This window comes from Caenorhabditis elegans, chromosome X, assembly GCF_000002985.6.
Source record: "Caenorhabditis elegans chromosome X".
NCBI classification, from domain to species: domain Eukaryota; kingdom Metazoa; phylum Nematoda; class Chromadorea; order Rhabditida; family Rhabditidae; genus Caenorhabditis; species Caenorhabditis elegans.
In genome coordinates, this window is record NC_003284.9 from 256,423 (window position 1) to 279,201 (window position 22,779).

Consider the following 22,779-nt stretch of genomic DNA (forward strand, 5'->3'; position numbering starts at 1 on the left):
ATAGTTGTAAAGTTATTTTGTTTTTGTTTTGTTTTGCTTTCAAAATGTCTCCCATAATGGTGCGTCCATTATTCTGCGGAAAACGGGAATTTCCCGCGTGCGGAAGCGTCCATAGTCTGCGGAAAAACCGGAGTTCCTCGCTTTTTTTTCCTCAAAATTCAAAAAAGTAGGCGTGGCCAACCAATCAGCTGTTGTTTCTTGTTTTCCCATTGCTCAGCTTAAAATTTTACAGCCTCTAATCGGTTGAACACGCCCACTATTTTGAAATTGACCAATAACAAAGCGAGAAACTCCTTGTTTTTTTCCGCAGACTATGGACGCTTCCGCACGCGGGAATTTCCCGTTTTCCGCAGACTATGGACGCACCATAATAAAACTTATTTAAAAATTTGTTCAACATGTTTTTTTTTTCAAAGGCCCCACGAAAAGGGGAGCAGAACGAAAAGGGGATCTGCAAAAAGGGGATCTGCGAAAAGGGGAGCAACGAAAAGGGGATCTGGCACTGTGCCAAACGCTATTTTTCTCGAAGAAAACGATACAACGATGCTCCGATGTTACGCGTCGCGTGTTGCTAAGCGTATCTTCTAGAAGAAAATTTCAAAAATCAACGTGCGTTGCGTGAGAAAATTGCGTTTTGTGCGTTTGGCACAGTGCCAGCTCCCCTTTTCGTTGCTCCCCTTTTCGTAGATCCCCTTTTCGTATCTCCCCTTTTTGCAGATCCCCTTTTCGTTCTGCTCCCCTTTTCGTGGGGCCTCAGTTTTTTGTCCTAAAATTCGCGAAAACGAAACAACATTTTCGAGTTTTCTGCTCAGAAAACGCTTTTTGGAACATTTTTGTCGTTCGAAGTTGCTTAATAATTTTTAATATATTCAACATGTAAATTTTCAGCGACTTAAAACTGCTCCAATGCCTGAAGATGCCGAAAAATTAAAATCTAAGGCCAAAAAAAGATCCATAGGAGAAAACGGTATGTTAATTTTTTCTGATAGCATGATAACAATATTATTTATTTTTTAAACATTCAGACGACAATTCATCCAATGCGGAACCTCCAAGGAAAAGATCCAAGGCAATACGGCTACCGACAGAAGATGAAGACGCGAAGTATGTCGAAACGAAGCGTGCGCTGAAAAAATATTCAGCTGGCAAAACATCGGAAATGTTACGTGTGATAAAATTCGCTTTCAAAGCACCTCCTTTCAAGTTGGAACTTCCTGTGTATTTGCGATACTCCTCATATCAGTTGTCAAGTTATCGCGATCGTTGCCAGCTACTCAAGGATAATTCAGAATTGACAAGGATCAATGTGGAGCCGAACATAATAACACTGAACGCTCATTTGAATCTGCTGAAGAGAATTCGCAATGATCCCGAGCTGAAGACGTATTATGAGTACCAGGAAACTGAAAACAAGGACCTCGGGCGGTGCATGCGCTTCATAGCCCAGCGGATAGTAATGGCCAGGACTAATAATAATTCGATGAAGCATTTGCTGGCAGAACAGGGCACATCGACGGAAATCACCCCCGAGTAAGAATAAATATTCTTTCTTACTGAAAATCGAAAATATGAAAAAATTTTCAGAAGTCTAAAGAGTATTTCCCAGCTTACGAGCCGCCGAAAAACAGGATACGGATAAAATCTAACCTCACATTCAACGAGAATGACGTCATTCCAGTGTATTCGGATCTTGAAGGCGAGACTTTAGAGTCTCTGGAGATTCCGGTAACCCTTACCTACGACTACACTGACGTGAACATGGTTCACATGGCATCAGTTCACAGAGCCCAATTTAACGAAAGCGATCATAATGTCTGAGGAAAACGGAGAAAATATAGTTTGTAGCATTTTTTTTATTAAATTCACTTTTCACAGCAAAAAAAAACGTGTGATTTTATTCAGATCCGGTGTACCTGTTGCTCTTCAAAGCCGATTGTCCCTTGCTACGAGAACGAAGAATTCCCGTGCTTCATTATGAATCAGCGCATGCAAAGATTTCAAATAGCACGGGAGGATTGCGGAAAAACTGAATTCGTATGTGGATGAAGCTTCAGGAATTCTAGAAAACGAGCCAATGGGGCATGATTTCCCAATGTTTTTCATTTAAGATTTGTGAGAAAATATAGAAAAATACTTGTTTTATCTGAAAATAACAGCTATTTTACTTGGAACAACTAAAACAGTGGATTACCGAATTACACACCTGGAATCACTCCGGCCAGTGGAGCGCACTTGCACACCCCCCGCTTTTCTCAAACTACAGCGCGCTGCAGCGGCTCTCCTATATCTTCACCAAGAATGGTGTGAAATTCTGTGTTCAGTTGGCGCAGTGGGTAGTGCGCTCCGTTTGGTAGAAACGCTATTTGGTTCGATTCTATGTAGGGTGTTTCTTTTTTTTTTTTGTTAAAGTTTCACTTTTCTTTTTTTTTCCGGATAAAACTTATTTTTTGACAACTTTTAGCCCCTCAAAAAGCTCTGATAAAAGGCTTAGACGTCAGGTCCCAAAATTGAAAAAAAAAGTTCCAAAATTTTTATTAATTTTTTTTGTTTCTTTCTTTGTGAAGTTTTTTTTTTGTAAATTCGATGAAAATCGAACGTTCCTTATGAAGGCACCCTTAAAGAATACAAGCTGGAGTAAAAACAATGAGAAAAGCGGGGGTGTGCAAGTGCGCTCCGCTGGCCGGAGTGATTCCAGGTGTGCAACTCCGTTAGCGTCTAAAACAGAGCTCAAAAGTTGTTTGGAAGTGGAAAATTGCCTTTTGTGCACTTTTTCAGTTGTTTCAAGCTAAATAAAAGCTATTTTTCTGAGTTTTATCACTAAACTTTAATGAAAAATGTTGGGAGAACATGCCAAACTGGTTCATTTTGTAGAATCGCCCTTTCTGCTCTTCTAATCCCTCGAAATTTCAGATATCCTTCAAACCCATCTACTTCTACAACCGGAAGGATCATTACTACGATCACGCCGGGTTCGCGTGCTCCGAGCTTTGCGGATGCGGTGGAAAAATGCACCAACAATTCAATGTTATTGCCGCACAAGAAGCTCTTCCCGCTCGAAATATACCGAAATGATCCGGTCGTCGGATTCGTTGTCCGCTCAACAGTTATGATTCCGGCTGGCACGCCACTCATGGAGTTTACGGGCGAGATTGTCGAGCTGGAGAATATGGAGCCCGATAATAGAGACTACGTGTATCAAATCACGTATAGCGACGATGTAAAGTTCCGGAGGCTTCTCCAGGAGGTGAAATTCAGCAAGGAATACACGAAGCTTCTCGAAAAACTGTCTAGAAAGAGGTTCTTCATCGATCCGAAAATCCACGGAATGTTGCGCGAACTGTCGGACACGCTTGTGCTCCAAACATGGAAGTTGTCCGAGTGTTCCAGAAAAGTCTGTCCCCGGCTCATTTGCATCTGGTACTTGTCACACTGGAAGATGTATTCCCTGTCCTGAAAGATCGTTGTCGATGTGGAACTTTTGCGTGCCGACGAGGCGAACACGTTAAAACATATAAAAATTTTGAAACGGCCCAGGTAAAAAAAATTAAAACCTAATTAAAAATTTAAAAAACAATTTCAGCTTGCTCACTGCCTGAAAAAGATCCACGACACTCGGTACGATAAATGGAACAAGGATAAAAAGAAGATCGCGATTTGGCCAAGAAAAAATGAAAAAAGTGCATTTTAAATACGTATTTCGTCTGTACATGATTTCTATGATTTCTCCACAATATTCCCTCACAGTTCTAACTATTAAAGCAATCTTACAATGTTCTAATGTATTCTGATGTTTCTGTTGTCAAATAATTCCCCCAAAAATCATCTGAACTCGTATTAACACGCTTTTTTTTCCAATCTGTCATATTTGTTGTCATTTTCTATTGGCTTGTACATGTTTTTTTTTCCTTTTAAATTGAATTTTTCATTATTTTTTCTCCAATTTTCTTCTGATTTAATGCTAGAACATGCTGCATTTACATATTTTATTCATTTCTCTTGAAAAATACGTCTGAGAACTTAGTTAAGAGAGAATTTCGCTGCGTGACCCAATTGGTTACATGTGTGCGCCTTTAAAGGGTACTGTATAGTTATTAGTTTTATTTCGACGTCGGAGAAGATATTTTAGAGTTTTTTAAAATGTGCAGCTCGGAATTTTCAGGCATAATTAATAAATTTATGTTCCGGAGCTTGAGGTTGCAGAATTTTCACGTTTTAGTCCGTTCTCTGAGAAATTAAAAAAAAAACCCCGAGTTTCGTTGCGAGACCCAACTGATTACATGTGTGCGCCTTTAAAGGGTACTGTATATATTTTTTAGTTTTTCGAGTTTTTGAATTGTGAAAAATTTCTGTAAAATTATGAATTTTTAAAATATTTTTCGCTTTCAGGTTCAACGGACAACCAATCTACGCAGAGTTGTGCCCTGTTACCGACTTCCGCGAGTCTAGATGCCGTCAACACGAAATTACAACCTGCTCGAAAGGAGGATTCTGCAATTTCATTCAAAGGCAATTTCCGCCGAACTTGGAGATCGTCTGTATGGTAGACGTGGACGACGAGCCGACGCAGCTGGACATTATCCATCACAACGTGGAGGTTCCGGAGGCGGCGGCGGAGGTGGTGGCGGCGGTGGCTATGGAAGCGGAGGAGGATGAGGTGGCGGCCATACCTGTGCGGCATTCGGAATTTTTCGGCATAACGGCATAACGGCATATGCCGCCCAAAATTTTTTTCGGCATATCGGCACATGCCGATATGCCGTCCATTTTTCTTTTCGGCATATGCCGTGAATTTTGAAATCGGCATTTCGGCATATGCCGCGCTCCAAAAACCGGCATTATGCCGGCACTCGGCATTCGGCATTTCGGCATTTTGAACTATTGTTTTCCAGTTACAAAAAAATCAACAAGATTTCAATCAAACTTCCATGTGCTTTATATCATTACCAATATCTAAAAAATAGTATTCGTCTGATTTTGGTATGTGACGTAGCACTACAGGTATGCACAATTTTTGGCTTTTGACAAGATATTGAGTTGGGGTTACTGGTTAGATGTTTTTATGTTTTTGTAGGAGTACTTTAATGCGACCAACAGCTTTGAAACCCCCTCCACTTGAGCTGTATAGGGCATCTGCAAACTTTTTTGGGAAACTAATATTGACATCGGATGCAGCATACCAAAAAACCTCTGTATCTACAATTTTATACTCACATTTCAAAATTGAAGGCAAAAGAGCAAAAAGTTGAAAAGTAGACCGTCCAAATGCTATGGGACACCCTGACTAGCAATCCGTCAGAAGGTGCTCATGCGACTTACATATTGTGAAGCCCGCTGATAAAGTAGTAGTCGGAATCGTCTAGGCAACAGTCGGAATCGTCTAGGATTTTCAGGGAAATTTCCAGGTTTTCGGTTGAAAAAGTGTGAAAAATAAGGGGGATTTTGGGGGGTTTTTTTTGAAAAAATTGGAAAAAAATCAAGTTTTCCACTATTTTCATTGAAAAAATACCAGAAAATGTTAGATTTTCTCACAAATTTCTCGAAAAATCTTTAAAATTCACAGATTTTTGAAGGTTTTTAGGCCGAAAATCGATCAATTAGTGATTTTAGTCAATTTTTAGTGAAAAAATTCACATATTTTGAGATTTTTAGGCAGAAAATCAGGGAATTTTGGACATTTTTGAATGTTTTTAGGCCAAAAATCGGTAAATTTTAAGGATTTTTTAATAAATTTTGCAATTTTTGCCTATTTTCTAGTGAAAAATTCACAGATTTTCAGATTTTTTGGGAGAAATCGATTAAATTTGCAAAAAAAAAATCGGTGCACTTTTGAACTTTTTTAACGAAAAAAGTGTGAAAATTGTGTTTTTGAAGATTTTTCAGTGAAAAATATCGATTTTTAGGTGAATTTTGGGGGTTTTTCGAGAAAAATCGTTAAAAAAATCAATTTTTCCACTATTTTCATTGAAAAAATACCAGAAAATGTTAGATTTACTCTTTTTGTTTGGGTTTTTAGGCAGAAATTGGGGAATTTTGAAGGTTTTTTGAGAAAATTTTTGGAAAAATCATGAAAATTCTGCATTTTTCTGAAGTTTTTTTCGAGAAAAATGAGTTTTTTGAGGATTTTTAGGCAGAAAATCGCGGAATTTCAGAGGTTTTTCGAGAAAATTTGAGAAAAAAAAATCGGGTTTTTAAATGTTTTAATGGTGAATTTTGAAATTTTCAAGGTTTTTTCCCCGAAAAAGCAGCTATTTTTCAGGTTTTCCGTCAAAAATTCGGTGAATTTTAATGATTAATGATTATTAATTAAAAAATTATAGCAATTTGTTAAGTTTTCCACGGGAAAATGATTTAAAAAAAAATGATGAAAACACTAAAAACACCGATTTTTTGTCTGAAAACCTGCAAAAAAACCTCAAAATCGTCGTCTTCTTTGTCAGAAGTGTGGTTTTCCGTGAGTGTGGCGAATAGGATCGCAGTTGGCTTGATTTGCCGCTTTCCAGCCGCACGAGAAGCTGAAAATCGCGAAAATTATAGGGGGAAAAGCTGGAAAACGGGGGGGATCCTACTCATTTTGGTTAAATCTCGAGTTTTCCTCTGTAAATTAAAATATTTCGTGAAAAAAACGGTAGTTTGAAGCCAAAAAACTACGAAAAGTTGAGATTTTTGCCTGAAATCCGGACTTTTTTACTGTTGAAGCTGAGAAAATTCGGATTTTTCGGTTAAATCTCGAGTTTTTCGATCGAAAAATTCGATTTTTCCATTTAAAAATTAGTGCAAAATAGAAACTTTGCAAGTTCCAAATATTGGAAAAATCTGAGTTTTTAGCTGGAAAATTGAGAAAAATGTCGACTTTAAAACTCAAAAACTGCTTCATTTTTGAAGTTTTCCCGGTATTTTCAGCTGAAATTTTGCGCTTTTTTAAACAAAAATTGGATAAAAAACCAAAAATTGTAATTTTCAACCCAAAAAAACGACTGAAAACGTTGAAATTTCTTCCAAAAATCCTCAAATTTCCAAAATATTTTCAGCGATTTTTGTTTTTTATCCAATTTTTGTTTGCGAATTTGCGAATTTTCAGGCTAAAAAAGAGATATTTGTTAAAATTTTTGAGTTTTTAGCTGGAAAAACGTGAAAAATGGTTATTTTTTCATAATTTAAACAGAAAATCGCCTAAAATTCGCTCAAAAAATGAAGAATTGACTACAAAAATTTAAAGGCGCATATACTTTTACCGGCATAGAGGTCTCACCACGATTACCGTACCTGACGGAATTTATGCGAATTTTTGCTTAAAAAATGGATTTTCAGCCCAAAATACGTGGATTTTCAGGGAAATTTCCAGGTTTTCGGTTGAAAAAGTGTGAAAAATAAGGCGAAAAGTGCTAATTTTTACTTACTTCAACTGAAAATCATAAAAAATCGCAGTAAAATGGCCAAAAATCTCGAATTTTGTCTAATTTTTCCCATTTTCCATCGATTTCACTGGAATTTTCGAGTTTTTAGGCTAGAAAAAGTTTTGAGGTTTTCAAAATTCAACTTTTTGTGCGAAAATCTCGACATTTACTATATATAAAGCGCGTGTCCTTCTGTCCCTATGTAGTTTGATCTCTGATCAGAGCAACGAAATTTTGGGAAACCTTATGCTAAATGCGCAGCAGACATCGATAGAGGTCCGAGATAGACACCGTATATCTAATGTGTTTTCTCAAAAAAGTTGGGGGCCGCGCCGTAGTTGCGGTCCACGGCTGGTGTTGAAATATCACGCAATGAAAATGTCTAAAAAATTGAATTTCCTCCTAAATTAGATGCCACACCCTCTTTCGAGCCAATCAACGACATCGAACTTTGTACACTTCTACTGATTGGTCTCGCATTTGTCAATTTGGAAGAAATGCTGGCATATTCTGAGTATTTTACAGAAAAATCCTAATTTTCCGATCTCCACGTGGAGGTGCCTAAAAATTTTTTTTCCCGGAATTGCCACCAATGCCTGAAGAAGAGCCATAAGGTAATGAGAAGCCACCGGATACCCAAATGAGATTCCGACGGTTGTCAGAATTGTGATCGCAACGCACAGGCCGAATTGAATGAAGATGATTGCTTGGAGAATGGTCACAGCTACGGGACCATCTTTTGTGAGTGACATGTTCTTTTCCTGATGATGATTTTGTTGAGAAGTGTTAATGATGGAGAAATAACTTACTCAAAATGCTATGATAGAGATGGAAGTTGTCGATGAAGGACGTAATGATTCAGGCGGTATTGATGATAAACATTTTTTTTCTTTTTGGACTTGCAATTTGGAATACGTGGACAATTGAAATAGCGGGGGGGGGGGGGGGGGGGTGGAGGGAAAAAGTTCACGTTCAAGAAATACAAACTATGAATTTGATAGGGAACTGGTCAGTATGAAATAATCTACGTGTAGATAGGCAGGCAGGCCTACCTGGCCATCTGCGTGCCTAATTTATGCCTGTATGTCTCCACTGAAACCTGAAACCATCTGTAACCAGAAACCCGGATCTACCGAATCGAGACAAAGCGGCGTTCAATTTGTCATATTTTTCAAGGAAGAAATGCAAGAATTGTTTTTCCTGGAATTGTTAAGCGTCTGTTTTTGGTAGGCAGACACATTTTCAAGCTAACGTGTATCTAGGTAAGCTCACATCATAATTCCTTGACTGCCTACGTGCCTGCCTGATGACAAAGTGTCTGCATGCCTGTCTTTGCAAAGGGCATGCCTAGTACCTACAATTAGCTCACATGCCTACTGTGGGAAGTGACTTCAGCTTTATTTCAAATTATTTAGAATTACGACAACTGGATTCTAAAACAGAAAATCGTGGATAAATTTTAAAGAAAAATAAATTTTCAAATCGAATAACCCGTTCCACGTTTTTTAAAAGTAAAATTTTAATTGAAAACAATTAAAAATTGAGATGTATTCATTCCCTCATTTTCGTCGTTAAAAAGACGAAAAAATGAATTCTAAGAAATCGATGAAAAAGGATTCAAATTCAAGTTCAAATAAGGAAACGAAGCATGAAAATTTAAATGTGTCTGTTCTCGAGATTGTCGATGAGGACAATATTGGTCCGAACCAGAAGAGGGATCAATTCGGACTGTGACCTGAAGGCCTGTATTGCGTCTTTTGCATTCTCTTCGGAATTGCTCAATTTTACGCTGCCACTTCTAATTTCGAGTGAGTTGGATTTTTGAAACTTTTTGAAAGTTTGAACATTTTTCAGAACCCGGGAAGTCGCAATCATAACGAGAAGATGTTTCGCAGCTGTTGATGTCAGCTCCGCCCTGATTCCAAAAACTAAAATCCAATTTTTTCAGATCTTTGCTGGTTTGCTCGCATTTGTTCTAATTTTCAAATCGGTCCGAATCATCTACATTGTACTGACGGTTTTCTCAGGAATAACCATTGGGCTCGAGTCGTTGACTTTCATGGACACAATCTATTTGCTTGAACGTTTGCCTTCACTTGGCATCGATAAGAAATATGAGAATTGTGTTGAGAAGAGAATCATTTTTAGACTTCAACAAGAAAAAACCTTTTTTTTCAGTATTTTATCTGTTCATTGTCGCTCTTGTAGTGACTCTTTGGAAGATTGTTCTCGGCATCTTTTGTTTCTATGTGTTTTTGATGAGATCTTGGTAAGAAATAATCTAATATTCAGATGCGAAATGTTTCGATTTTTATCACAAAACTACAAGACCCGGTCTCGCAGCAACAAATTTATGTTAAGAGGAAAAGGGCGTGCGTCTTTAAAGGCGCCCGTTTTAAATTAAATTAGATTGTCGTGTCGAGACCAGGCACCGTATTTTTGAAGTAAAAATTGTACAATTTCGCGTCTGGGTGAATCAACTTTATAAAGTAATAATTATAATTGAATAAATATAATTGAATTTGAATTTTCAGTAAAAGTCAATTAACTCTGGAGACTGAAAGAAGAAAGAGCTCTTTAAAAATCTAAACCAGCTTCTCGACTGCCCCTCCTATACTTATGTCCTCCTCGGTGATTTCAATTTTGCAAACACCAAGTGGAATTCAAATTTTCTTCCCACGGGCTCTGAGTATATAATTGGATGAAATTTCATAATCTGGCACAAATGGTAAATTTTCCTACTCGGTTTTCCAAATCAAACAGTGGTACCTTTCTCGATCTCATATTTACCAATAATTCCGGTGTTCTACAAAATTTAAAACCGGGTACTCCATTCATAAACTCTGACCATATTTCCATTTTCTTCTCCTTATCTTTCCCCCAGCCCGCTCCTATACATTCTGCACCATCCAAGTCTTTTATGAATTTCAGAAAATGTGATTTTATCAACCTCAATAGATACATGGCTGCTTACAATTGGCCAAAACAGCTATCGTTCTTCGCTACACCTGATTCCAAACTTAATCATTTTCTCAAAATTTTTAATGAGCTTATCTCTGACTTCACTCCCCAATTTCCAACATTACGAGTTCAAAGTCCAAAAGTTACAGGCAAGAAATTATACAGAAAACTCCGTAAGCACCACCCAAATACTGTAACCTCAGTTTAAAAAAAAGGGTAAAATCAAGATTAAAGTTCCTCAGAAAGAAAAATATGGCTTTAGAAAATAAATTAATTCACTCTAAGAACTCTAAAAGTCTATTCTCTTACATTAGAAATCGTATAAAGCCTTCCAGTTCTCTCACTCACTTCTCTGTAGACAATAATAATGTTGATAAACCGATTGAAATGGCGGAAGTATTAGTTAAAGAGTTTTCAAAAAGTTTTGTTTCTAATGATCCACCCTTCCCAACTTTTCCTTCCTGTGAGAGCACACCGTCCCCAGTAGATACATCGCCATTAACTATCGCGAGTACCATTCTTAAACTAAAACCCAAAATAGGTTATTCCCTTGACAACATAAATTTTTTTATTTTAAAAAAGTGCTGCGATTCCATTACTATTCCTTTATCTCTAATTTTTAAAGAATTCATAACTACAAACTCATTGCCATCCTGCTGGAAAACCTCAATTGTGATACCTGTACACAAAAAGGGCAACAGTAGTGACCCCAAAAACTATAGGCCCATAGCCTTGACTCATCCATTGTCCAGATTATTCGAAAGAATAGTATTAAATCCTATCAGGAAAACATTCTCCCATAAGATATCCAAATTTCAGTTTGGATTCTTAAACAATAGATCGTGTATAACTGCCCACCTAAATGCTTCATCTAATTACCATAAAATTCTTTCGGTTCCCAATCAGTTTGTTGATATTATCCTTTTCGATTTCGCTAAGGCGTTCGATTCGGTGCCACACGAGCTTCTTATATGCAAATTGAGAAACTTCGGTTTCGATGATAACATTTGCTTGTGGTTTAAAGCCTTTATATCAGATCGCGTCTCAAAAGTGAAAATTGGTGATTCCTTGTCAAATTCTTCCTTCAAGAACTCTTCTGGTGTCCTACAAGGTACTGTCACTGGACCCTTTCTTTTTTTGGTCTATATAAATGACCTTCTTGATCTATTCCCCCCTGATGTTCACGTTATTGCATTTGCCGACGACCTCAAACTTTTCAGCAATAACTATCAAAGCTTGCGGTCATCTATTAAAATAATTGAAAACTGGTGTAAAATTTGGCAGCGCAAGCTAGCCGAAAATAAAACAAAGGTACTTCATGTTGGTAAGAAAAACCCAAAATATAAATATTATGTAAACGGACAAAAGATTGAATGTTGCTCTAAAGCCGGTGATCTTGGCATATGGGTCGATGATCAATTAACTTATGAAAAACACATTCTAGTCAAAGTAAATGCAGCAATGTTAAAATGCCGCCAAATACTCAAAAACTTCCGCTCTCTTAATATGATGTTCTACTTCAAATTATTTAATACTTATATTAGACCAATTCTGGAATACGGATGTGAAATTTATCATCCTAAATCTGCTTCCCTGACCAAAAAATTAGAGCAGCCCCTACGTTACTTTTCTAGGCATGTTTTCAAGAGATGTAAAACTCAATACGATTCATATGAGCACCGCCTCATTCAGTCAAACCAGCAGTCCTTGAAGCACAGACGAGTCTTCCTTATATTGAAAACATTCCACAACATAATAACCGGCAAATATCATTTTCCAAATCTAGCCCTCTATCTTAAAAATTCCAAATCTCCCCGGTTTCCATATCAAATGACTGCAATAGGCAAAGCAAATAACCAAAGTTTTCTCCACACACATCTTACAATATGGAATTTAGTAACAAAACATTTCCCGGTGCCAGTGTCAGGCTATACGTTCTCCAAGCGCATTTCTTGCCTCCCCCTTGAATCTTATGTATGATCTCATTTCCTCACTCATTTGTACATGATGTCATATTTATTTATTTATTTTTTTGTTGTTTTCTCATCAACTTTTCTTGGAAATCATTTGTTTCATCTGACCTCGGACATGTTCCAATCTGGTCACCTTATCATTCACATTTCTTACCTCATCTCATTTTTATTCCTCATTTTGCTCTTAATTTTCAAGCCAAGAAATAGTGAATAAATAAATAAATAAATAAAGAAAAGAGATCGCTCGTGTACACCTGAGAAAAAAATGGGATCGACCGAAATCGCTGTGATGGATTATTGAAAGTCTGGTGTCTGAATAAAGAATTTCTCAAAAACAGTTCATATAAATAGAATTATACAACAATAAAAATATTTATCAACAAAACTTTTCGAGGAACTCATTCGGCACAAAATCGAATTCATCTACCGGTACTCTTCTCATTTGAATTCCTTTATGAATACCCATCTCACTGCGATATTCTATAACACACGCATCTCCGTCCTTCTCAAGGCAGTTAAGAATATAAGTGAAAATTGTGGAGAGAAACTCGAAGCCGGCTCTGAAATTCCATGAGGCCCGCTGTGGGATCTCTCGGGTACGCAGTGACGTAAACGATTTGACGTGGCCTTCCTGTGTTCGAAGTCCGACGATGATGTGATCGACGTTGACCAATGATGATTGAAGCCACCATTTGAAGGATTTCGAGTATTTGTAGAATCCATGACCGAGCTCGCCTTTCTGAGTTTTTAGCTCGAGCATATTTCCGTGTCTATCCAGACAATCAACTTCTCCCGAATAGAATATTCCAATTGACCTTTTTTCAGGATTAAGACGTTGATCAGTTTGAAGATCATTCCGAAATACAACTGCATACTCTTCTTTTGTTGTTACTGGACTTGAAGTGTCTGGTATCTATAATTATCTATTTTTATAGATTTTCCGCAAAAAAACTACATTTCAGCATCACTTTTGCTTCCAGAAAACTTGAAATTCTCTGAAATTACTCCATTATCCGATTCGACACGAACATTGAAGTTTCCATGAAAATTAGTGGATCCCGCTCCACTTTTTCCCAAATCCACATAGAGAAATTGATCATCACGAGTTACGCGCAGCCACCTGGAAATAAATACGTTAAAAATCGAGTTTTAGGGGAAATTCCAACCATTTGATACCGAAATGATCCTCCTCTTCACTAGTATAATGCTCTGTTTTCTTCATGAGCCAGGCTTTTTTAAAATCGAATCGCAGGACGAACTCCTTTTTTGAATTGCTCATTTTATGGCGGAGATCTGAAAAAAATAATGGTTTTTAGCTAAAAATTCAATTTTTCCGATTAAAAATCGCAGAAATTTGAAGGAAAAAGAGCTGAAAGCACGGTGTTTCTGCAAGAAACAAAGAAAAAACATTTTTTCAAACCAATAATTTCAAATTATACGGTAGATTTCAGAGTACGCAGAGTGTTTGCATAGTCGGCATCATAATTGACGCAAAGTAGGAGGGTACTGTAGTTATTTTTTCATTTTCTCGGTATTAAAATCGATAAAACGTTTAATAAAACGAGATAAAAGCCAACAAAAAAATTAAGAAGCACTAAAATTTATTAAATGGCACATCTGAAGCGAGTAAAATGGAATTTGTTTGATAAAATACATATTATTTCATTAATGTGAGTGATTTTGTGAAAAGAGCCGCCAACGTAGAGTGATCGATGCTGGAAATGTCCGATGGGATCATAGAACGAAGACCGAAGGGAGATTTGATCATTGAAATGCAGAATTGCTTCAAATTCTCCAAATTAAACGTTATCGCCATTTGCAGCTTCTTCTTGTAGGTTTTTCCGGTGGTTTCGATGAGAAAATCCTCGCAAAGCTCGGAGACAAGCGGTGTTTGGTACATATCAGCCAGTAAAAGGATTCCTTCAACAGTGTTATCTGAAAATTAAACCTTTTTAGTGAAAAATCAAGGGATTTTACCATTAATAACCGGAAATCCGTACAAAACTTCGAGAAATTTCTGAAAATCGTCTACGTCAATGTCGTAGAGAGGCACTTCGGCAAGTTTCGCCTCGTAGAAACCGCCGAGGGACAGGGATTCGAAGAAAGTTGAATGAAAGGCGAGAAACTGGAAATTATTTTGATTTTAACGTTAAAATATTCAATTTTTGAACCTTTTTCAGCAAATAAAAAACTTCAATGCATTCAAACAATGTGCTTCAAAACAAGGTAGTGAAAAGGTTAATTTTTTGACTCAAAAATATCGATTTTTCGCTGAAAAATTCAATTTTCCACTCATTTGGCATAAAAATCGATGAATTCCAAGATTTTTGCCCTAAAAACGGCAATTTTCCGCCAAAAAGTCACTTTTTAGCTCAAAAATCGTGGAACTGAACGGAAAATATCATAAAATTCATAAAAAAGTTCAATTTTTCACTAATTTTGGCTCAAAAATCATGAAATTTCCACATTTTTTCCCTAAAAACCTCAATTTTCAGCCAAAAATCCCAATTTTTTTCAGGTATCCAAAGCTTCACGTGACCTAAACGCTACCAGAATGGTTGCATTCGACGAATCGCCAGTTTACGCAGGAGTTGCTCAAAAATTGGGTTATAAGCCGAAAAATGGTGGATTCCAGTAGTCCGGAGACGCTGAGACGGCAGCCGAAAATCAAAAAAGTACCAGAAAAACTAAAAGCAGTAGATTTTTTTTTATTCGAAAAAATTTTAGGGGTTTTTTCCCGATTTTTCCGCATTTTTCCTCTATGTAATGTGTGAATAAAGTGATTTTTAAGTGAAAAATTTGAAATTTTCACTGAAAAATCGATTTTTCTGGTGCAAAATATCGATAATTTCGGAAAAAATCGATTTTATTACCGGAAAATCGATAATTTTCGATTTTTCGGTGTTTGCGTACTTTTCGAGGTACAGTACCCCTAATTTTCAGGAAAATCGATTTTTTTTCGACTAAAAATCGATAATTTGGCAATTATCGATTTTTGAACAGAAAAAACACAAAAATTTTTGGAATTTCCAGTGTTTGCGTACTTTTCAAGGTACAGTCCCCCTAGAAGTTCATATTTTTTAATTTCCCGGGTTACTGTAGCTGGAAAAGTACGCAAACACCGAGAAATTCCAAAAATTATCGATTTTTCGGTTCAAAAATCGATAATTTCGGAAAATATCGATGGTTTTGAACTGCAAAAATTCAAATTTATCGTTTTTATCGTGAAAAATATCGACTTTTGTACTGAAAAATCGAAAATTTGACAATTTTTCGGTGTTTGCGTACTTTTCGAGCTACAGTAACCCGAAGAATTTGGAGTTTCCTAAAAAAACCGAATTTTCCGTATCAAAAATCGATAATTTGAGAAATTTTGCGAATTATTGATTTTTGAACTGAAAAATTCGAAAATTTCTCATTTTTTCAGACTTTTGGGGGGCTACAGTAACCTGAAAATTCGAATTTTTCAGAAAAATTTCGAAAAAAAAATTTTTTTTTTGGTTTTATCTGCAAAAATATTGATTTTTTCGGAAAATTTTTTAGTTTTTTCAGTTTTTCATCAATATTTCAACCAACAACACACACTTAAAAAATCAATAATAAATAAAATAAAAAAATTCGAATTAATAATCATCGTCAGCGGCTGAGGTGGCAGGATCCCTCATTCTCTTCTCGGCGAGCTCTCATTCGGTGCCAAATTCGTAATAGTGTGGACCCAAAATTTGAAAAGTGACGGAATCAGGGCATGATGAGGGACATTTTGAAGCAGAGAGTGAGGAGAATTCAAATTCGAAAATTGTTTCTCGGAAAAACAGAAAAAATTGCAAAAAAAATTGTTTTTCTTCAATTTTTAATTTTTTTTCACAATTTTAAAGTTTATACACAACCATGTTAAAATTCATATTCTTTTCATTTTCAGCTTTAAAATGACCCCAACATGACTATATTCCGCGCATTTTGACCACCGACACAGCTGAAACCGATGCTACAGTAACCCGCGTGGCAAGACCCAAAATTGGGTGAATTGGCGGAATCAGGGCATGATGAGAGTCATTTTGAAGCTGAGATCATGGAAAACTCGAATTTCAACTAAAAATCTAGAAATTTCGAAAAATACAATTTTTTTCTGAAAAAAACTTTTTTTTTAAATTCGAAAAAAATTTTTTTTTGAAAAACCTACTAATGCCCGCGACTTGAAACTTTTTCAATCTCAAATCTCTTCAACAGCCTAACAAGTTGACTCCGCACATTATCCGCCCTCATAAGCCCCCGATAATTCACAAAATGATCGGAGCACCACTTCTTGCTGCGGCCATTTTCGACGAATTTCGTGAAAACATTGAGCATTGTTATGTGATTTCCTTCTTCGACCGCGAATTTCTTTCGAATGACGTCAGCTTGATGACGTTGACGATATGGGGTAATAAAGACATCCTGGATTTGCATCATTGCAACAATTGTCACCATTTCTGTGAAGCACCCGAATTCGGCGGATTTCAGTAGACATTTACTGTGCATTGGTGGTAAAGGAAATTCTGCCATTTGTAGACCCAATGGGGATGTTAGTTGGGATCTGAAAAATTTTGAATTTTCAAAAAAAAAAATTTTTTATCGAAATTTTTTCCCAAACATTTTTTTTTAACTTTTCGCGCTAATTTTCTTGAATTTTCATTACAAAATTCAAATTCCCTGTTATTTTCTACCCTTTCCCCATGAAAGTTCAGGGTTTTAACCAATTTTCAAATTTTCAGGGGTACTGTAGCCCCAAAAGTACGCAAACACGGAATTTTGGGAGATTTTTGAGAACTCATGGGATCCGGTGTCAAATTTTGAGAGAAATTCAAATTTTGTGGTAAAAATCCATGAGAATAACCCAATACAGATGAAATCTGAAAAATTTGGTTTGCAAAATTTTTGTTTAACTTTTCGCCAATTTTCTTGAATTTTCATCATAAAATTCAAATTCCCCTTCACTTTTTACCCCTACAGTCCCAAATTTTGGTGTTTTAACCAATTTTCAAAATTCCGAGGGGTACTGTAGCCCCAAAAGTACGCAAACACGGAATTTTGAAAAATTTCGGGTTAGAGCTTTGAAAATCAGGGTTAAGGGGTAAAAAATGACAGAGAACACGAATATCATAACAAAAACGACGAAAAATTCGTAGTTTCTTGAGTACTGCAGCTAAATGCTCTCCGGTTTAAAGGTACATACGTTTCGTCGATTGCTCCAAGCGCGTACAGAAGCTCCAAACCGTTGATCATCGCCCAGGACGGGGGTGGCTGAAAATTGATCCAAACTTTAATAATAGAAGTGGTCTAAAAACTCAATTTCCCTAGTGGTGGCCAAAATTTCTGTGTTTACACATATTCCTGCATAATTTTTATTGTCAAATTCAAATTTATTTCATTTTTCTACCCTAAGAGTCCAGTTTTCAGGTTTCTAGTCGAATTTCGACCAGAATCGGGTTACTGTAGCCCCAAAAGTACGCAAACACCGACTACCGTAACCCAATACACTGGATTTTACGCGATTTTAAGCTACAGGTCTGAAAATTGAGGGTTAGAACGAAAAAAAAGCGGGGAATTCAAATTTGATAATGAATACCTCCCAAACGCAATTTGAAGGCCGAAAAAAAAAATTTCAAATGTTGTTTGATTTTTCATAGTTTTGAATTTTTATTTTTCTCTGCTAAATTTCAATTTGAAATTCGATTATTTCCCCACATTTTTTCACCCCTCCTGACGAAATGTTGGGAGCTCCAGCTAGATTTCCAAGAATTTCGGGGGTTACTGTAGCCCGAAAAGTACGCAAACACCGCGACTACAGTAACCCAGAAACACCGAATTTCACGTAATTTTAAGCTAAAAGTCTGAAAATTTAGGGGGGTCTGTGGTGAAAAATGACAGGGAATTCGAACTTGATACCGGAATTTTCTGAAAATTTTTCTTTCTGAACTATATATTTTTCAGAGCTCAATTGTTCACAATAATCGTGTTGGGTGGTCTGCTTCTGGGTGGTTTTCTGCTTTTCAGAAAGTTTAAAGGATCATTCAATATGAGTGATATGATGTCAAATATGACAAAAGGAAAATTCACAATTATCGATCCACACAGTGTTGAAGGCAAAAAACAGCTGAAAATTAAGTTTAAAGATGTGGCGGGATGCAGTGAGGCGAAAGTGGAAATTCGAGAATTTGTCGATTATTTGAAGAATCCCGGACGATTTACGGTAGGGATTTCGGGTCGAAAATTTGCCGAATTTTGGCTGAAAATTTCCCAATTTTTTGCCGATTTTCCAACTGATTGTTTGGAAAAAAGGAACAATTGAGTTTGAAAAATCAAGCACAATATACGTAAAAACTGCACAAAATTGACGAAAATTATGAGAAATAGCAAAAATCTTGAAAATTGGAAGAATTTCCAATTTGTCGTGAAAATCGACCGAAAATCGCCGGAATTAGTGCGCATCCAATGCGAAATTCGACTTCTCCATCATTTTCTACCCTTGGCACCCAGTTTTTAGGCTTCTAACCCAATTTTTGTGAATTTTGGGTTACTTTAGCTCCAGAAGTACGCAAACACCGGCGGCTACCGTAACCCAGAAACACCCGATTTTACGCAATTTTGAGCTAGAACTCTGAAAATTTAGGCCCAGGGGTAGAAAAATACGGGGAATCTGAATTTCGAGATGAAAGTTTTTGAAAAATGTTTTGAGAATCAGAAAACTCAATTTTGCGGGATTTTTCGGTAATTTTTTGTGAAATTCTATTATCAAATTCGAATTTACTGTCATTTTTTAGGCCTAAAACGTAATTTTCAAAGCTGTAGCTAAATTTTGGAAATTTTTCGGGTTACGGTAGCCCCCCAAAAGTACGCAAACACCGACTACAGTAACCCAAAACACCAGATTTTACGCGATTTTGAGATAAAGCTCTGAAAATTTCATGTGTAGGGGTAGAAAATAGTGAGAAATTCGAATTTGATAATGAATGTCGCTGAAAATCAATTTGAAACCCAGCAATTTCTGCTTTTCGGTTTTTCCAATAAAAAACACGGGTTTTCTGACAATTTTCAGCTCCAAAAACCCAAAAAACTTGAATTTTCAGCGATTTTCAGGCTATTTTTCTTTTTAAAAATCAAAACTTTCAGCTTATTTTTCACGGAAAAAGTGAACTTTCTGCATTTTGAGCGATTTTTTTGTGGCTTTCAGGCGATTTTGAACGATCAAGATTTTCGGGTTACTGTAGCCTCAGAAGTACGCAAACACCGAATTTCACGCAATTTTGAGATAGAGCTCTGAAAATTCACATTTTTGACGAGAAAATAACGGGGAATTCGAATTTCTGAATAACATAATTGCCAGAAAAAATTATTTCGAAATCTCTGAAATTTTGGATTTTAAAATAATTAAAAATTTTTTAAATTTTACAGGTGGCTCCGGTGAAGAAGAACAAACACTCAATCAGTTGCTCGTCGAAATGGACAGAATGGGTTCGGGGAACGGAGCTGTTGTTGTGCTCGCTTCCACAAATCGAGCCGATGTCCTTGATAAGGCTCTCCTGAGACCCGGACGCTTCGATCGACACATTTCAATCGATTTACCGACGGTTTTGGAGCGAAAAGACATGTTCGAGTTGTATATGAGAAAGATTAAGCTTGATCATGCTCCGCAGGTTAGGAAAATTGCGATTTTTAGGCGAGCGAAAAAATTGAGAAAAATCCGGCGGCAAAATTTGTGAAAATCGAGAGAAATTTTCGAATTTTTAAGCTTTTCTAGTACAGAATTTGGATTTTGCATCTCTCTTTTTTAAAGAAAAATCCGATTTTTGAAGGAAAATAGTTTCAAAAAATGCACTTTTTCCGTAAAACGACAGCGGAAAATTGGCTTAAGATTGTTCAAATTTCACTGAGAAGCTTCATTTTTCGAGAAAAATAGTCTGAAAATTGGCTTAAAATCGTTCGAAATCGCCTGAAAACCACAAAAAATCGCTCAAAAAGCAGAAAGTTCACTTTATCCGTGAAAATCAGCTGAAAATTCTGATTTTTTAAAAGAAAAATAGTCTGAAAATCGCTGAAAATTCTAGTTTTTTTTGGGTTTTTGGAGCTGAAAATTGTCAGAAAACCCGTGTTTCTTTTTTGGAAAAACCGAAAAGAAGAAATTGCTGGGTTTCAAATTGATTTTTAGGGACATTCATTATCGAATTCGAATTTCTCGTCGTTTTCTACCCCTAACCCTGCATTTTCAGAATTCTAGCTCGAAATTCCGTAAAATCTGGTGTATTGGGTTACGGTAGTCGGTGTTTGCGTATTTTTGAAGCTACAGTAACCCAAAAATTATAAAAATTGAGCTAGAGCTCTGAAAATTACGTTTTAGGCCTAAAACTGGCAATAAATTCGAATTTGTTAATAGATTTGCTCAGAAAACTTTCGAATCTGCCCAAAAATTGAGAGTTTCTGACTCTCAAAACATTTTTCTTAAAATTTCATCCAGAAATTCAGATTCCCCGTCATTTTCTACCCCTCACCCAGCAGTTTCAGAGCTCTAGCTCAAAATTACGTGAAATCCGGTGTTTCTGGGTTACGGTAGCCGCCGGTGTTTGCGTACTTTTGGGGCTATAGTAACCCAAAAATTCTAAAAATTGAGCTGCCGAGCTAGAAAAAAACGTGGCGGGAGTGGAAAATTACGAGGAATTCCAATTTCTGAATTAGATTTATCGAAAAAAACTGGAAATTTTGAATTTTATAAAAAATTTCAAAAAATTTTTTTTTTTTTTTAATTTTTCAAACTGCTCCCAAACTTTCATAAAACCCCATTTTTAGGAGTATTCTCAACGTCTGGCAGTTCTGACACCCAGCTTCACAGGTGCCGACATTATGAACGTATGCAACGAATCGGCAATCCGCGCGGCGTCCAATAAATGTCACGTGGTCACTATTAAAGATATGGAATACGCGTTGGATCGAGTTTTGGCGGGCTCCGAGAAGCGGAGTAGATCACTTGTTGAAGAAGAACGAGAAGTCGTCGCATATCATGAAGCTGGGCATGCGCTGGTTGGATGGATGTTGGAGCATACTGATGCTCTGTTGAAGGTGCTGCGGGGGGATTCTGAAAAAATGTTGAAATGGAAATTTTCCGGGGAAAAATGAGTGGAATTTTCGAATTTTCCGCGGAAAATTATGTGGAAATTGCAATTTTTGAATTTTCGACCAAAAAATCCGAATTTTAAGCTCAAAATTTGTGAAAAAAAAAATGCTATTTTCTGTACCCAGAAACCCAGATTTCCTCTGAAAACCTAAAAAATTGCCGACAAATCAAATTTTCCGCCGAAAAGTCCAAAAAAAAATCCAATTTTCAGATAGAAATCTCGGTTTTTTGTGAAAGTTTTTGTAGTTTCCTGCGCGAAGAATTCTTCAAAAGTTCAGAAAAATCCCAAAAAATTATTCAAAAATTCAAATTTTTGGCACAAAATTCGCCCAAACCCTCAAAAACTACATTTGTAGCCTAGAATTCGCCACATTTTTTGATTTTTTTGGCCAAATCCTTTAATTTTCCCAATTTTTGGCTCAAAATTCCCACCAAAAATTCAAATTTTCCATTGAAAACTCGCACTTTTTGGCCTAAAAAAAGTTCCTCAAAAATCCGGAATAGTTTTTGAATTTTCGACCAAAAAATTCCGAATTTTAAACTTAAAATTTGTGAAAATGTTGAATATTTTCCGTAAAAATTCAGAAAAATTCATCGGAATATTGAAAAAATTCACCTAATTTTCAGTACGAAAATTCACAATTTTCACCAAAAATTCACCCCCAAAACATCAAAAAGTACACTTTTAGCTGCCTAATTTTCCAAAATTCACCTCATTTTTTGACTTCTGACTTCTTTCGCCAAAACCTTTAATTTTCCCAACTTTGTGGCTCAAAATTCCCACCGAAAATTCAAATTTTTCATTGAAAACTCGCACTTTTTGGCCTAAAACTTCCTCAAAAATCCGGAATAGTTTTTGAATTTTCGACCAAAAAATTCCAAATTTTAAGGTGTGAAAATGTTGAATATTTTCCGTAAAAATTCATCGGAATATTGAAAAAATTCACCTAATTTTCAGTACGAAATTTCAATTTTTCGCCAAAAATTCAGATTTCCTCTCTGAAAACCTTAAAATCTCGCCGAAAAATCCAATTTTCAGATTGAAATTTCCATTTATTGGGAGAATTTTTGTGTAATTTCTCGCAAAGAATTCCCCAGAATTTCAGAAAAAATTGAAAAACTTTACCCAAAAATAGCTCTTTTTTTTCAAATTTTTTGATCTAAAATTCACCCAAAACCTCCAAAACTACACTGTGTGTGTGTTGTAGCTGCCTAATTTTCAAAAATTCGCCTAATTTTTGACAAAAAAAACCTTCTCTATTTTCCCAATTTTTGGCCTAAAATCCCCTCAAAAATCCGGAAAAGT

General features: G+C 36.4%; 1 protein-coding gene and 4 pseudogenes across 5 annotated transcripts; 2 read left to right on the forward strand and 3 right to left on the reverse strand.

The window, feature by feature from the left end:
• The first annotated feature begins 906 nt into the window (after positions 1-906).
• Positions 907-3,688, forward strand: set-33 (annotated as a pseudogene). The gene is made up of 6 exons: positions 907-967; positions 1,026-1,530; positions 1,585-1,837; positions 1,903-2,034; positions 2,911-3,534; positions 3,581-3,688. Coding segments are annotated over exons 1-6 (1,683 nt in total).
• Positions 3,689-12,704: 9,016 nt separating this feature from the next.
• On the reverse strand, positions 12,705-13,607 carry math-43 (annotated as a pseudogene). The gene is made up of 3 exons: positions 13,495-13,607; positions 13,284-13,448; positions 12,705-13,241 (listed from the first exon to the last, which is right to left on the reverse strand). Coding segments are annotated over exons 1-3 (815 nt in total).
• Positions 13,608-13,985: 378 nt separating this feature from the next.
• Positions 13,986-14,517, reverse strand: Y108F1.6 (annotated as a pseudogene). Its single transcript has 3 exons — positions 14,500-14,517; positions 14,306-14,453; positions 13,986-14,263 (listed from the first exon to the last, which is right to left on the reverse strand). Coding segments are annotated over exons 1-3 (444 nt in total).
• Positions 14,518-16,507: 1,990 nt separating this feature from the next.
• Y108F1.5 (Helicase-associated domain-containing protein) lies at positions 16,508-17,590 on the reverse strand (the record flags this gene model as incomplete). Its single annotated transcript, NM_001374933.1, has 2 exons — positions 16,508-16,901; positions 17,541-17,590. 2 exons carry the CDS (start codon positions 17,588-17,590, stop codon positions 16,508-16,510), a joined length of 444 nt encoding a protein of 147 aa, NP_001361911.1.
• A 708-nt stretch (positions 17,591-18,298) lies between these two features.
• On the forward strand, positions 18,299-21,422 carry Y108F1.1 (annotated as a pseudogene). The gene is made up of 3 exons: positions 18,299-18,557; positions 19,760-20,001; positions 21,149-21,422. Coding segments are annotated over exons 1-3 (775 nt in total).
• The last annotated feature ends 1,357 nt before the right edge of the window (positions 21,423-22,779 follow it).